The sequence below is a fragment of the Pelobates fuscus genome, chromosome 7, assembly GCF_036172605.1.
Source record: "Pelobates fuscus isolate aPelFus1 chromosome 7, aPelFus1.pri, whole genome shotgun sequence".
NCBI lineage: Eukaryota > Metazoa > Chordata > Amphibia > Anura > Pelobatidae > Pelobates > Pelobates fuscus.
In genome coordinates this window covers 184,489,898-184,506,864 of record NC_086323.1, presented here as the reverse complement: position 1 = coordinate 184,506,864, position 16,967 = coordinate 184,489,898, and the positions used below count along the sequence as shown (strand labels likewise).

The following is a 16,967-nucleotide window of genomic DNA, read 5'->3' as shown; positions in this document are numbered from 1 at the left end:
AAAAAAAAAATATATTATACATATACAGGTGGTCCTCATTTAGCGACCTACCTGTTTTACCACGGCTCGCACTTACGACCAGGCGTCATGGGGATTCCCTGCTCTGGTGCGTATGTATATGTTGGGGAAAACTTCCCCGGACATAGACGAATGCACCAGAGCACGGAATCACTCAAATCTATGTTCGGGGGAAACTTCCAGACTCAACCCCAAAATGAAAAATCAAAAATGTATTACCCGGGTGCCTCCAGGCCAATAGGTACACAAATTCAGACAGGAGCACTCACTTGAGTGCTCCTGTCTGAATTTGTGTATATATATATATACACACACCCTGTTCCAAATTATTATGCAAATTATATTTTTCTCATTTACCTAAATAATTGATGTAAATAACAGTCAGCATAATTCTCATGTTATCAACTATTAAAGCGGCACTGATTCGGCGACATGGCCGAATCCCGTTTTTTTTTTTTTTTTTTTAACCCCCCTCCCGCCTCCACTACATCTAACTGAACCCCTAGTCACCCCCAAATGCCCCTAAGCCCCCCATATTACCTATTTATTACACTTTATTTTCTGCCCCGATCTATATTCAGGGTGCCGCCATCTTTGTGTTGGTAGATGAAGTCCCTGTGGGACACGTCATCTGCCCACACTAGACAGACTGTGAGATTCCCGCACATGCCCAGTGAAACACCTGGATCTGCGAACGGGAATTTCATCTATTCATTCATTAGTCAGACAGACGAATGAATGAATAGAAAAATCAGACGAACAAACAAACACTGAGTATCAGTGTTCGTTTGTTCGTTCAGTTTGTTACAAGGAGGGAGCTACCGGCTTGCAGCTCCCTCCTTGTAATATGTAACTATAGAAGCGGCAGGGAGCAGTGCTCCCCGCCACTTCCTAAGCCCCCCAGGTCCCCCTCTCACTCTATGGGGGTCAAAATGACCCCATAATAGTATAAAGGAGAATAAAATCTCCCGAATGCCCGTGGCTGGTCACTGTTTAAAAAATAACCTACTAAAGAACAATAAGGAGGGGGGGGACCTACTGTCCTCCCCCCAGCCCCCAACTCTAAAAAGTGGGTGGGGGCCCTATATAAGAATGGGGGGGACTACTGTCCTGGCCCCCACCCCTAAGCGGTGGGTGGGGGCCCTAAAAAACAATAAGGTGGGGGACCTACTGTCCTCCCCCCCTGGCCCCCACTCCTGAGCGGTGGGTGGGGGCCCTAAAAAACAATAAGGGGGTGGACCTACTGTCCTCCCCCCCCCAGCCCCCACCCCTGAGCGGTGGGTGGGGACCCTAAAAATAACAATTAGGGGGGCCGGGGGCTCTGTGTCATTTTACACAGCGTGGGAAAGTTCTTTGGATTTTTCCCACGCTGTGTAAAATGACACAGAGCACTGTGATTGGATGGATTTCAATCCCACCAATCAGAGTGCTCTTTGTCATTTTACACAGCGTGGGAAAATTCTTTGTTTAGTTAGTTATTTTATCCCCCCCTCATTATTTTAGGGTGAGGGGGGTAGGTAGGGGATAGTTTTATTTGGGTGGGGGGTGGTGACTAGGGGCTTGGGACCCCTAGTCACCTTAATTGGGGGGGGGGATTTTTATTTAGGGCCCCCACCCACCGCTCAGGGGTGGGGGCCGGGGGGGAGGACAGTAGGCCCCCCCTTATTGTTTTTCTAGGGCCCCCACCCACCGCTCAGGGGTGGGGGCCGGGGGGGACAGTAGGTCCCCCCCCTTAATTATTTTTTTTAGGGCCCCCACCCACCGCTCTTTATAGGTTGTAAAGAATTGAAAATTGTCATTTGTTGTGTTTGTACCATATTTACTGAAATCAAAAACTATTTCAATCAAACTTATAACAAAATTTTAACATAGGACCCCTTATTTGATAGCAGCTTCACAAGTCTTGCATCCAGGATGGCACATCAATGCGAGCTGTGGCAAGTAGGTTTGCTTTGTCTGTCAGCGTAGTGTCCAGAGCATGGAGGCGCTACCAGGAGACAGGCCAGTACATCAGGAGACGTGGAGGAGGCGGTAGGAGGGCAACAACCCAGCAGCAGGACAGATACCTCCGCCTTTGTGCAAGGAGGAACAGGAGGAGCACTGCCAGAGCCCTGCAAAATGACCTCCAGCAGGCCACAAATGTGCATGTGTCTGCTCAAACGGTCAGAAACAGACTCCATGAGGGTGGTATGAGGGCCCGACGTCCACAGGTGGGGTTGTGCTTACAGCCCAACACTGTGCAGGACGTTTGGCATTTGCCAGAGAACACCAAGATTGGCAAATTCACCACTGGCTTCCTGTTCTCTTCACAGATGAAAGCAGGTTTACACTGAGCACATGTGACAGACGTGACAGAGTCTGGAGACGCCGTGGAGAACGTTCTGCTGCCTGCAACATCCTCCAGCCTTACCAGTTTGACAGTGGGTCAGTAATGGTGTGGGGTGGCATTTCTTTGGGGGGCCACACAGCCCTCCTTGTGCTCGTCAGAGGTAGCCTGACTGCCATTAGGTACCAAGATGAGATCCTCAGACCCCTTGTGAGACCATATGCTGGTGCGGTTGCCCCTCTGTTCCTCCTAATGCAAGACAATGCTAGACCTCATGTGGCTGGAGTGTGTCAGCAGTTCCTGCAAGACGAAGGCATTGATGCTGTGGACTGGCCCGTCCGTTCCCCAGACCTGAATCCAATTGAGCACATCTGGGACATCATGTCTCGCTTAATTTTGAGTGTGACTCCAAATCCAGACCTCTATGGGTTGAAAAATGTAATTCCCATTTTTTTTATTTTGGTGTGATTTTGTTGTCAGCACATTCAACTATGTAAAGAACAAAGTATTTCAGAAGAATATTTAATTCATTCACATCTTGGATGTGTTATTTTTGTGTTCCCTTTATTTTTTTGAGCAGTGTACAAAGAGGCCAGCCATGCCAGCTATTGCCAGTTTTTAGGTCTACATTGAAATCAGTTGTTTGGCAAGTCTGAACATTTAAAGTAGTTTAAAGTACCGTATTTATCGGCGTATAACACGCACAGGCGTATAACACGCACCTCATTTTTAGAAAGAAATTCCAGGAAATTTCCCCCCTCATCCCATAGTATTCCCCCCCTCATCCCATAGTATTCCCCCCTCATCCCATAGTGTCCCCCCTTTCCATAGTATTCTCCCCCCTTTCCATAGTATTCCCCCCTCCTCCCATAGTATTCCCCCCCTCCTCCCATAGTATTCTCCCCCCTCCCCTCCCATAGTATTCTCCCCCCCTCCCCTCCCATAGTATTCTCCCCCCCTCCCCTCCCATAGTATATAGTATTCTCCCCCCTCCCCTCCCATAGTATTCTCCCCCCCTCCCCTCGTATTCTCCCCCCCCCTCCCCTCCCATAGTATTCTCCCCCCCTCCCCTCCCATAGTATTCTCCCCCCCTCCCCTCCCATAGTATTCTCCCCCCCTCCCCTCCCATAGTATTCTCCCCTCTCCCCTCCCATAGTATTCTCCCCCCTCCCCTCCCATAGTGTACTTTCCTCCCCCTCCCCTCCCATAGTGTACTTTCCTCCCCCTCCCCTCCCCTCCCATAGTGTACTTTCCTCCCCTCCCATAATTACTTACCTGTCCTGAAGCGTGGGCCGGCTTCACACCGTGCACCGCGGAACAGGAACTTTAATTTAAGGTTCCGGTTTCCGGCGGGACTGAAAGGAAGTGTGCACACTATTGTGCACACTTCCTTTCAGTCCCGCCGGAAACCGGAACCTTAAATTAAAGTTCCTGTACCGCGGTGCGCGCTGTGAAGCCGGCCCACGCTTCAGGACAGGTAAGTAATTATGGGATATCGGCGTATAACACGCACCCACGATTTTCCCCCTATTTTCAGGGGAAAAAAGTGCGTGTTATACGCCGATAAATACGGTAGTTTCAATAATGGTTAAATCAACACGTCATTTGTAGGGTAAGGCAGACGATGTTCTGTTTCAGGTTAACAGGCTGACTTATTGTGAGGTGTTAATGTCGCCATCTTAATTAACTGAGGCATATCTTATTTGTGTGAGTTAAAATAAAAATAAAGGTAAAATAATAAGGAAATCACTAGGCATAACATTGCTAACAAATCTCAAGAACATGCTAGGTATTTTTTGCCTATTAGGTAATTAAAGAAATATATCATGCTAGTAAGATAGAACTGGCTATCACTGCACAATGTGAGATTAGTAAACCAGTCTTATGCAGGGTATGTCAGTTAATGGGTATGTGTTCTTGGCGTTAAGACTGGGCACATTTCCTGGTATTTTAATCAACCGTTAATATACTTGTTTATGCAGGGTATGTCAAGGCAAGTTACTTCATATACAGGCATGCACGGGTTAAAGAGTGAGCCTTTAAAGCAGGGGTTCTCAACCCAGTCCTCAAGGACCCCCTACCAGTACAGGATTTAGGGATTACCTGGGTGTGTCTAAGGTGTTTAGAGAAAGAAAAACAAAACACCTTAGACACAACCAGGTAATCCCTAAATCTTTGACTGGTAGGGGGTCCTTGAGGACTGGGTTGAGAACCCCTGCTTTAAAGGCAGAGGAAGAAGGTTAATTTAACCCCCTGCTTCACTAGTACGTAATAATGAGGTTAGCTACTACGTATAGTAGCCTGCTTGGTCCAACTGGGACCGTGTGTCTATATGGTAATACAACGCTCTATGGCCCTGACAATGGGGGGGACAGATGTATGAGGCAATGTGTCTAAAATAAAGAAAAAAATAAAAATTAAAGTAAAACCGTGGAGCATCATGGTGGCCACTTTCAGCAGAGGCCTATCAAGCTGTGTGTGCGTGAATAAGGCTTGACGATACACAGCCCTTGTGAATTAAGGAACATGTGTAGGTGTTCTCCACTGACGCTCTGCATGTTATGTGAGTCTGGGAGGGTAACTCATGTCTTTATTGAATCGCTGGGTTTGCCGCTAGATAATCTATTAACTGTTGGGAGTGCTAGCTTTGCATTGCTTCCCTATATCCGACAGATAGAGGGTGGGGGGTTTCGCCTCGAGGACCTACACCCTGCAAGATGTGAGAGGCGGTTATTGCCCCCATATAGTGAAATGTAAGTGGAGGGGAAACCTTAGATTCAAAGTGGATCCTATATATTAAGATACCTCGGGTAGGGCATAATAATATTGTGCAGTAACTTTTACTAGCTAGCTAACTCCATGCTGGGTGGCTGTGCTGTCCTGCTACGGCCAGGCCTACTAACAGGGGTAAACACCCTAACTAACGGGGGTGCCCTAGAACGCAATATAGAGCCTTGTGAGTTGTCCATAGTTTCTGCTTAAGTAGTGACCGCTGCGTAGGAGTCCGGTGTGGAGCCTTGGGGGAAGAACGGTGTAATCCTTGCCGGGTCCCAGGTACAGGTTGGAGAGGTCGGATTGTGGGGCTCCCCCTGGGAGAGTGACTGGTGGTAGGCCCAGAGTTCGCAACAGGGCTGCAGCGTCTTGGATTTGGTGTGAGTCGTCCCCTGTTGTACAGTTAGCGTTCGGGAGAACCGCCATCGGTAACTTATCTTGTGACGTTGAAGCATGGATGTGAGTGGGCGAAGTGATCTGCGCCGAGCTAGGGTTCCACTGGAGAGGTCCGCATAGAAGGTCAGCTCCATATTCTCGAAGCGGAGCAGTGTTTTACCGTGCAGTGAGGACCGCTGCCTTGTCATTTCTGTTGCGGAAAGTGATTATGACGTCCCTTGTGGCCATGGCTGGTGCTCTCATAGGTTTGGGAACTCGAAAGAGGTCTTCAGGAGTAATGCTGTGGCTTGCCTGGGTGGTAATATGGCTGACAACATGTGCGCCATGACATGTGGCAGCTCAGCCTCCGGCACTGTTTCTAGGACCCCTCTGACCTTTAGGTTGAGACTCTGCCGTGAGTCCTCCTGAGCCGCGAAGCGACGTTTGTACTGCTGGATCTGCAGCTGTAGATCATGCACGGCCTGCTGGAGCGTTGGCGTGAGAGGATCCTTCCAGCATGCCAATGCGGCCTGTCATGCCTTGTAATTCGCCTCGTAGCGCTGTGACATCCGCAAGGATGTTTTTTTGCAGGTTCGCCAATAGTGTTTTTAAGACCGCTGTAGTTACTGGCTCGGAGTCTGTGCCAGTCCTTCTATGTTTGGCTATCTGTGTTGGGGCAGGAGTAGGTAAGTATTCTTTGTCTGCGTCCCCAGAGAGCTCGTCGGAAAAGTCTGAGCAGTCGCCATGTTGGGCCTGATGGCGCCGCACGCTTGCCTCCACATTTCTCCGATCGTCAGCCCTGATCGAATATCGAAACAAAGCAGCCTAACAAACCCAACCAAGAAGTCCCTTTAAATAGGGCTAATCCCTACGTCCATTGGTGGTTCTGTGGGCGTTATCTTTCATCTGTGATCCTGATTGTTTCAATTGCAGCCCCTATTCATATGTAGGTGATCCAAGATAATTTTCCCTCGTCCCGGCCAAAATTCAGTCACCTGTTGGTGACCAGAACCGGAAGTGCTTTCCACTTAGTACTTCCACGTTCCATTGACTGTAGCCTTGTACCATAAAAGCCAATATGGCGGTGCATTCCACCGTGGAATGAATGAAACAATGTCTCCATCTAGTGGTCACCAGAAGAAATGCATGATAGGAAATAATTGATAGAGGGAAAAATGATGTAAATCTGCTTAAAGAGAGATGATGTTATTACCATATATTGAGCTCCCTGCTTTGATAATGATATTCATGAGTTAAAAAAGAGGGTACAGCAAATAATGAAATATAAGATCGTATGAATTATATTATCATTTCCTGGGACGTGATCCCTTTTAATTCAATAGATAAGTATATTATATACTTGTTAATCACTACATTCACATTGTGGTGTCAGTTTGCTGTGAGAGTAAAACTTGTAGCTGAATTCCTGATACCGCAAGCTCACAGAGCTCTGGTGCATAATAAGAACTTTATCCCATTGATTAGATGAGAAAGTGGTTTATAATATTCTCTCCCATTCTTGCTGATATAAAGTGGGATCCCCCTCTTGTCCTGCAAGAGAAGTCGATATAGGCTTTTAGATAACCCTCTCCATTCCAACGTCTCCAAAACCAGACTGGATCCCTGTGGACTTTCTCCCTATTAAAGAATGCCTTGGTAAAAGTGTTGAATTTCTAGATATTAATATATTTCCATGGCTGTTAGATCCCTGTAATATTACTGTTGAATCCACCAGTCCATCCATGCTGCATAGTTCCTGCATGCAGTATTTGGCTAATGCGAATATACAGTTCGTGCCCTAGAAATTGCAAGGCTCTAGGTTCTTGTTGTGTGTTAAAGGTAACATCGGTCCTATGGTGGGGGAAATTTATGTAGCTCTCTGAACAGAGAACCACACTTGTTTGTGATACCAGCGCACCGGTCGTCAGTCCCCTCAACAGTGTCATGATAGTGTTCCAAATCGGGGAGGGACTTGATATGCAAGAGCTTTGTGCAAGTATTAGAATTGTCAGTGTGGTCACAGTTAGCTCAATTTTTTTTTTTTTTCAAATCTTTATTTTATTGTGCATAGTTAAGACAAGGTACATGTATACCGGCAAGTGTCACAACAGCATTCTGTCAGAGTTTACGCGGTCATACATAGGTTGTAATGTGGCTTGCATAGACAGTGCACTTTTATGTATATTTAAGACGAGATATGCATGTAAAACAGGCGTATAATACAGGCTTAGAAAATAGGCATATAAATCAGGCTTAGAAAACAGGCTAAGAAAACAGGCATGTAAATCAAGCTTATGAATCAGGCTTTTAAATCAGGCTGTTAAATCAGGCTTGTAAATCAGGCTGTTAAATCAGGTTTTTAAATCAGGCTGTTAAATCAGGCTGTTAAATCAGGCTTTTAAATCAGGCTTTTAGATCAGGCTTTTAGATCAGGCTTGTAAATCAGACTGTTAAATCAGGCTTTTAAATGCTTTTAAATCAGGCTTTTAAATCAGGCTGTTAAATCAGACTTTTAAATCAGGCTGTTAAATCAGGCTTTGAAATCAGGCTTTGAAATCAGGCTTATAGAACAGGCGTATAGAATGTGTCTAGGGCCGTGGAAGGATGCAAGGTTATGTATGTCATGCATCAATAAGTGACTGGTCCTAGAGGGGCAGCAGGAATATTCAGGTAGTTGATAGGACAACGCATGCTAAGGGACTACAGGTGCTGGTCATTATTTGAGAGAGGAGACCACCAGGTCTATTAATGACTTGGTACCACATAGTAGTGGGATCCGGTGGATTAGTGGGCATAGGAATATAGACATGAAACAAAATACTAAAACATTAAAACACATGCTACCATTGTATATCAGTGCTGTGTGTGGGAGAGGGAACAGCAGGTTATAGCTTTAACTTAGCTAGTGTCCCCTGGTGCTTATTTCACTCAGCCTATGCCCATGGCTATCAGACGCTGTCCAGACCTATTTGAAGGGTAGCCCAGGCCTCCCGTCTCCTGTCTTGGCAAGTGGGCTCTGTCAGACCTTTTGGTGGTAGTCGCTGGGATTAGTGGGAGTCTTCTGTGCTGTGCAGAGGTATGTCTCTTATGGATCCGGTTTTGCTTTGTCTTCTGCTTGTGCTGGGATGATGCGTGGGGCCCAAGCTGTACCCGCAGCCGGTGCGACGGATGGTGCTTTGCTCGCCGCCATGGTGGGGCCTTTCTCTGTGCCGCTGGCTGCTGCTTTGGGGTTGCAATCCGCCTGGGAGTGTCATGCTGTGTCAGCTGTTGAGGGGCCTTTCGTTGTGGCTCTTGGGGCTTTGGGGTGAGTTTCTCGTTGGCTAGTTAGCTCAATTTTATTGGAATTTTTCCCCAACAGTATTTTTTTATTTTTTTTTATTTAACATTTTTAACAAAAATATCTGAACCAGTAGTAAACCAAATATTCCACTTCCTTTATCGTTTTGTGTAAAAATAATAAATACAAATAAAAGTGAAATAAAATGAAAATAAAAATGAATAATAATCTAAAAGTTTTGAAAAATTTAATTAATATATGTATTAACAAATATTTATTTATGTTTTTGCAAACAATGTGTAGAACAATAATAGCAATAACTGGTATAGTTATTTTGGGGTATTGATGTGGTATTGATGGTTGTAAACGTATTCCTTATAGGAGAAAATAAACCTAAGCACAATGGATACACAAAGGAGGTTCTGTCAATTAACAAACTGAGTAGGGGAGATTCTAAGCTAGGTGACCATTAGTGATGTCCCGAACGGTTCACTGGCGAATAGTTCCTGGCGAACATAGCTATGCGATGTTCGGTCCGCCCCCTATTCGTCATCATTGAGGAAACTTTGACCCTGTACCTCACAGTCAGCAGACACATTCCAGCCAATCAGCAGCAGACCCTCCCTCCTAGACCCTCCCACCTCCTGGACAGCATCCATTTTAGATTCATTCTGAAGCTGCATTCTTAGTGAGAGGAGATACAGTGTGCTGCTGCTTATTTAATAGGGAAATTGATAGCTAGGCTAGTGTATTCAGTGTCCACTACAGTCCTGAAGGACTCATCTGATCTGTGCTGTAAGGACAGCACCCCAAAAAGCCCTTTTTAGGGCTAGAACATCAGTCTGCTTTTTTTTTCCTGTGTAATCTAATTGCAGTTCCCTGTCTGCCAGCGTGTGTCAGGCTCACAGCGTATACTGTGCCCACAAATCCATCTATGAAAATTCTAACTATAGAAACTGAAATAGCATGGTCTCTTATATGGCAGAATAGTGGCAAAGGCATACAATGGGGGTATTGTTGTACTCATCAGATGTAGCTGAACACAATATGGGGATTTGTACAGGATTAGTACACACCAGCTTTATGAAATACACATTAAAAAAAAAAAAAAAACTTTTTAAATTTGTGTATGGCAAAAAACAGAAAAAAAACTATTTCACTACAATATTTAGCAGAGATTGGCGGTGAAATTGCTACATATAAAGTGTTAAAATAACCTTTGGTAAATATCATGTGATGTCTACTTTATATACATATATACTTTTGTGTGGAAATTCTGTTGTGGCTATTAAACTTATAAGACAAACATACCAACTTCCAAAATTATTTCACATTGAAATTTTATTTTAGTCATTGTGTTTTGTGACCTGCAACTTCTAAAATAAACTGAAATCCTGCACATATTATGTACTCTCTAAAGACACATAAATTAATTTATTTTGAATTACTTTTCGTAAGCTGGACAACCTTTTTTTTGCACTTTATCATTACCAAAACTGGCAATGATAAAGTGATATGATATATATCATTTGCATAATATATGCAATTTGCATAATATATGCACTTTGCATCATTGCCAAAACTGTGGAAAAAAATGTTTTGTTTTTTATTTTTTTATAACCATGGCAATTAATTATCTGTTTTTTGATTGGTGTATTTTAGCTACTTAAGACTTTTCAGCTTTATTTATCCATTGGTGAGTTTTAAAATAGAATCTGAATGCTCCAGCATCTTACACAGTGCGAGGTACAAACAGAGACAATCGTCAGACTCTCACAGTCTACATGTTTCCTAATAACTTTACTTTATTAAGAATCAATGAAGGTTTTAAAGTGGGCTCCTGTGTGTTGCAACTGCACAAGACTAATTTTAGCACTCCGTTCCTGGTTGCATTATCTCCAAAGCATAAATACATGTTGCTCTTTTGGAGTCTGCCAGTTATAATGTGGCAATTTTGTGAAAGCATGTATTTTTTGTATCTGTGTCTGTTTCTTAAAGTTTCTATAGGATTCTTTAAAACTGTAAATAAGTGTCTGATTGTGCCTGTAAGATTTAATGCAGGGCTGTCCAACCTGCGGCCCCCCCAGATGTAGCTGAACTACAACCCCCATGATTTCCAGGCTGTCTGTTTCATTGAAAGAATCATGGGAGTTGTAGTTCAGCAACATCTGGGGGGGGGAGGGCGCAGGTTGGACAGGCCTGATTTAATGGGTGTGCAAGAATTTCTGAGATTATGTCTGTAAAACTATGACTTGTGTTTGAATGTGTCTATAAAACTGGGAATATGTCACTTGTGACTGCATCTCCTAACTGTTGCACAAGATCCTTTGTTTAGAATTCTGTGGTTTTGCTAAATCTTCCACAAACTCCATTTTGTGTGGGGTGGCCATTAAACAGAAGAGTTCCCAGGGCCTCAGTAATGTTGAAGAACATCTGCATGTATAAATTGCCACTATCACCATCTATGATTCAAAATACAAGCAGAGCAAACTCACAGACACGGAATTAGAAATATACTGCTTACAGTCAAATTATGTTTGAAAGTTAGAACGCTGCACTCTCAGAAGCTAAACCCATGTAAGATCTAGGGAGTGAGGCGAGTAAAACTAACTGGTAATAATAAGATTCCTAATAATAAATATCATAGAATGCCTCCTGTCTCCCTGTCATATAGACCGAGGTACTAAACACATCATGTCTTATACCTATTCCAATGTTCTAAAGGAGATATACTTTTGCTACATTCTTCCATCATCTACATTGGTAACTACAATACACAAGGTAACCTAGTTAGTATGCATGCGGAGAGAAAGGCTGAACTCTCCCTTAACCAATGGTGAAATATAAAATTAAATATTCTAAGGAAAGAAGAATTTTGGTTAGCATAAAATAAATATACAATTTGAAACAGACTTTAATACTGTCCCTTTAAGCATTTTCAGAACTTTGTTTCTTGATTTTTTTTCCTCTCATTTGAATTAGAATCAGAATGAATTGTTAACAAAGTGTTATTGTCTTTTTTTCTGTTTTTTTTAAGGTTACAAAAATCTTCCAGAAGAAAAAGAATTCTGTAACTTATAGTTTCCGACAGTCATTTTCCCTCTATGGCATGCAGGTCCTCATGTTTGAAAATCAATGTAAGTTCCTAAGAAAATTTAATGTTTTTTTTTTTTTTTTCATTTGTTTTATTTATTCACATTTTTATTGTATAGTTGTATAAGTAATAACAGAAACATAACAATGCACAAATACATATCACTAAATATTTTTAAAGGAACACTCCAAATACATAAAGCACTTCAACTGGCTGAATTTCTTTATGTCTGGAGTCTATCAGCACTTTTATAACTTGGGCTAAAAACGCTTCCCTAGTTTTCTTCTGCTTCCAGATGCGACCAATGTTTTTGGCCAGAGCAGGGCTGCCTTTAATTCTTGTTGTACAGCTCATTGATAAGCATTGGAAAGCTGTGATAGTTTGCGCTCCTCAATAAGAAACTTCTGACTGGCATATTGACTTTCAGTCTGTGACAGGAAAAGAGGGGCTTGCAGAGGCTGGCAGGTTTTCATATATTACCAAGAAAGCAGACAGGAACAAAATAGATGCATATCTTCTTTGGGGTTGTAACAAATAAATAGTTAAAAAACAGAACAAAAAATTAAATTTGTGAGTGTTTCTTTTTGTGTAATGCACAACATATTTTGTGTCTTCACAATGTCAACAAAACATTTCATAACCATGAAAACATTTCATACTTCTACGCTGCAGTTAATATTGGATTTAAATGAAAACATCCAAGTTAGCATGGCAGATAAATCACTGTATATTGCCTGGTATCATATTTTGTGTCACAGAATAAAAATTAATTCCTTTATTTTCTTATGAAACAGATTTATTCTTCTTACTTCACAAATGCAAAGTAAATCCGTACAGTGTTATTGATGTTAAATGGTCAACAGCTGATGGTATTTGCTGGGCATCCAACCCTTGATGTTCTGCGTATATATATTATTATTATTTTTTCCAATGCTATTAATACAGTATCATTAATGCCCTTAGAAATAGAGAAGAGCTAGTAATACATCTTAAATTTATTGTCACTCACGATCAACCATGACTTGGTTGGTAGTGTGAAATGCTTGTAAGAAAACATTCCCCCAAAAATATAATAATCTTCAAGTTTCATGATCACAGCAGTTCAACCAGTTAATTCTTAAAGGATAGTGTGGTAGATTAGTTTGGAAAATACAATTGGCATTATTGCTATATCTGACCCCAAGACAAAACTGCGCGGAACCCCAGACTGATCTTCTGTTAGAGTTGTTGTGAACAGTACTATATTTATCTTGTAGCAGGCTTGGCCCGGGCCCACAACTATGCTACTAGGTATAGGAGACGTGGTGGTAGGACAAAGCAGACCATTTATTATTATTATTATTATTATTATTATTATTATTATTCCGATTTATATAGCTCCAACAGATTCCGTAGCGCTTTACAATATTATTAGAGGGGGAATTTGACTATAAATAGGACAATTACAAGAACTCACAGAAACGAAAGGTTGAAGAGGGCCCTGCTCAAAGCAGCTTACAGTCTATAGGAGGTGGGGTATAAAACACATTAGGACAGGGAATAGAAGTCAGATTAGGTAGCAGTGGAGCAGAGCGGGAGGAGAGATTAGAGTGCTGCCGTTTAGGAGAGGCCAAGAGGTATGTGAGGTAGAGGTTAGTCTGGGAGGCCATAGGCTTTCCTAAATAAATGAGTTTTAAGGCACTTCTTAAATGATTGAAGACTAGAGGAGAGTCTGATGGCGGTAGTCAGGCTATTCCATAGGACGGGAGCCGCCTGCGAAAAGTCCTGCAAGCGCGAGTTGGCCGTACGGGTACGAACAGCGGACAGAAGAAGGTCACGGGCAGAGTGGAGAGACAGAGAAGGGGCATACCTATGGATCTGTGAGGAGATATAAGAGGGGCTAAGATTATTCAGTGCTTTATAGGTATGGGTTAGCACTTTGAATTGACTCCTATAGGAAGCCAATGTAAGGACTGACAGAGGGGTGAGGTGTGGGAGGACCGACTTGAGAGGAAAATCAGTCTGGCGGCAGCATTCATTACAGACTGTAGTGGGGCAATACGGCTATTGGGAAGACCAATTAGGAGAGAGTTACAATAGTCCATGCGAGAGATTACTAGAGCATGGACAAGCTCTTTAGTAGCATCTTGTGTAAGAAAGGGGCGGATGCGGGCAATGTTTTTGAGGTGGAATTGGCATGATTTGACAACAGACCGGATGTGAGGCTCAAAGGTGAAGCCAGAGTCAAAAGTAACACCAAGACAACGTGCTTGTAAGGATGGGCTGATATGGGTACCACCAATCTGAAGGGAGAGCGAGAGAGGAGGATTAATATTAGGAGGAGGAAAGACAAGAAGTTCTGTTTTGGAAAGATTCAGTTTCAGAAAGCGGGAGGACATCCAATTAGAGATAGAAGAAAGGCAAGAGGTGACACGTTGCAGGACATCAGGGGAGAGGTCTGTGGAGGAGAGGTATATCTGGGTGTCATCAGCGTACAGGTGGTATTTGAATCCAAAAGAGGTAATAAGCTTGCCAAGAGAGGCAGTGTAAAGAGAAAATAGAAGGTGACCAAGGACAGAGCCTTGAGGGACTCCAACTGAGACAGGACGAACGGTGCAGGTATCATTAGAAAAGGAGGCGCTGAATGAGCTTTGGGAGAGATAGGAGGAAAACCATGAGAGGACAGAGTCACAGAGACCGAGTGATTGAAGATTTTGGAGGAGATCAACAGTGTCAAAAGCAGCGGAGAGGTCAAGAAGAATTAATATGGAGTAGTGACCTTTGGATTTAGCTGTGATAAGGTCATTAGTGACTTTGATAAGGGAAGTCTCAGTAGAGTAGAGGGGGTGGAAGCCGGACTGAAGAGAGTCAAGGAGAGAGTAGGAGTTGATGAAGCAGGCCAGACGGGTGAAGACTAGTCTTTCAAGAAGCTTTGAGGAAAAAGGGAGCAGGGATATAGGACGATAGTTAGAGGGGGAGGATGGGTCGAGACATGTTTTTTTTTTTTAAGATGGGTACTACAGTAGCATGTTTCAGGACAGCAGGAACAGTGCCAGAAGAAAGAGAGCAGTTGAAGATGTGTGTTAAGGAGGGCACAAGACAAGAAGAGAGAGATCTAATAAGGTGAGATGGGACAGGATCAAGCGGGCAAGTGGTGGGGCGAGAGGAAAGGCTAAGTGCAGCCACCTCTTGTTCAGTAGCCTGGGAGAAGGTTGGAAGGGTTGGAGAGGCATGATCCAGGGGAGGTTGAAAAGGTTAGGGGCAAGGTGATGAGAATTCTTTCCTTAGCTGTTCAATCTTGTCAGTAAAGTAGCAAGCAAGACTATCAGCTGTAAGGTTAGTTTAGGGGGTGGCCACAGCAGGGCAAAGAAGAGAGTTATACAAAAATTGTGCAGACCTTATATGTGCCATATGTGAAAGGTATGTTGAAACTGTGCACGTGACTGCTATTGTGGCACCACGGCTCGTTTGTGAAATCTTGCACACGAAAAAATAAAATTAAAAAAAAAAAAAAAAAAAGTTAGGCATCTAAGTTGTAACTCTGCTCTAATGATCAGAATGTTAATGCTAAGGGTTTAAACACCCCTTATAAAAATGCTGCTATTATCTATGTTCAAGGGACTCTGACACGTGACTTCTAATGCCCAATTCAAGATCATTTATGGTCATATCAAAGAGAAGTGGACCGATGACATAATTTGGCAGCACTCCGCTTATCACTTTTGTCCAGTTTGAAAAATTTACCTTTACTTCTTACATAACTTCTCTCTGCACTCTATCTTTAAACTAAAGTTCTATCCAAGAAGATGTCATTTGAACCAATTGATTTCAGCTTTAATAGTAAAATTTGTTTTTGTGCAATTGTATTAAAGGACCACTATAGTGCCAGGAAAACATACTAATTTTCCTGGCACTATAGTGCCTCCCGCCAGGCTCTGGAGAGAGGAAGGGGTTAAAATCTCACCTTTCTCCAGCGCCGGGCGGGGAGCTTTCCTCCTCCTCTCCTCCTTCCTAGCGACGTCATCGGCTGAATGCGCATGCGCGGCAGGAGCCGTGCGCGCATTCAGCCAGTTCATAGGAAAACACAGTGAGACGCACGCAAGCGCCTCTAGCGGCTGTCAATGAGACAGCCACTAGAGGCTGGATTAACCCTCAGTGTAAACATAGCAGTTTCTCTGAAACTTATAAAAAAAAGGGTTAACCCTAGCTGGACCAGGCACCCAGACCACTTCATTACGCTGAAGTGGTCTGGGTGCCTATAGTGGTCCTTTAAATGCCTTAGCAAAGTACAAGTTGATCACATCCACTGGAACACCATAATAATATTTCTACTAACTTCTTCAAAGAACTGTTAGATTATTAAGGCATTACCTGTCTTTCATAAAACAGTGTTAATTTCTACAATTTATATATATATATATTTTTTTTCATTCTTTATTTTTGGTGCATATAGTAAACACGGTAGCAGATAATGCCACAACAGCTCTCATCCGCTTAAATGTCAACAATCATAACATATGGTAGCATTAGTAGACAGTGCACATGTTATATTTATACATGATGAAGCAGTAGTTAAGGTCGTCACATTAACCCTATGTGGGTGTGTGGTCTCTGCTATGGTCCTCGTGAGTATTAGCCACTTAGGGTGTCTCCCCCAGCCTGTTAGTTGTGCGTGTGAGCGTTGGAGTAAGTTCGCCTAAGTGCTGGCATGGGGGGAGGGTGCATGTACTATGAGTGTGTATTATAAGTGCTAAACTAGCGTCAGTCTCGAAGTATGGAGGCCCCTCGTTTTTCGTAAGTAACTCTTGTGTTATGTTGGTACCGTCTAGCTTACAATAGAGCCCCGTCGGGGGGGGAGGTTATCGTCAAGTAGGGGAGTGGGTGAAGTGATACAGGCAGCCAGCCTGGCTTGCAACAGAAAAGTAAAATAAAAGAATAACATCAACTGTAGTGTAGGGTATTGCAGTCCCAAGGTATATTGGATAAGGTCATCATGGGCAACGGGGCAGCTTTTCCCCCTGAGTCGGGTGTCTTAACGGTTACAGGAGTTGCTAACTGGCTCGGAGAGGATAGCAATTGAGCGGAAAACCTTACAGTTTAACTTGGGGATCATGCCAAAATATACG

General features: G+C 43.3%; 1 protein-coding gene across 6 annotated transcripts in view; it reads left to right on the top strand.

The window, feature by feature from the left end:
- Positions 1 to 16,967, top strand: part of IQSEC1 (IQ motif and Sec7 domain ArfGEF 1) — a 421,691-nt gene that overhangs the window by 323,938 nt on the left and 80,786 nt on the right. For all 6 annotated transcript variants that reach the window (XM_063426958.1, XM_063426960.1, XM_063426956.1 and 3 more), the window contains one exon: positions 11,806 to 11,905. In XM_063426958.1, coding sequence (XP_063283028.1) covers positions 11,806 to 11,905 — 100 coding nt within the window. The remainder of the gene's footprint in view (positions 1 to 11,805; positions 11,906 to 16,967) is intronic.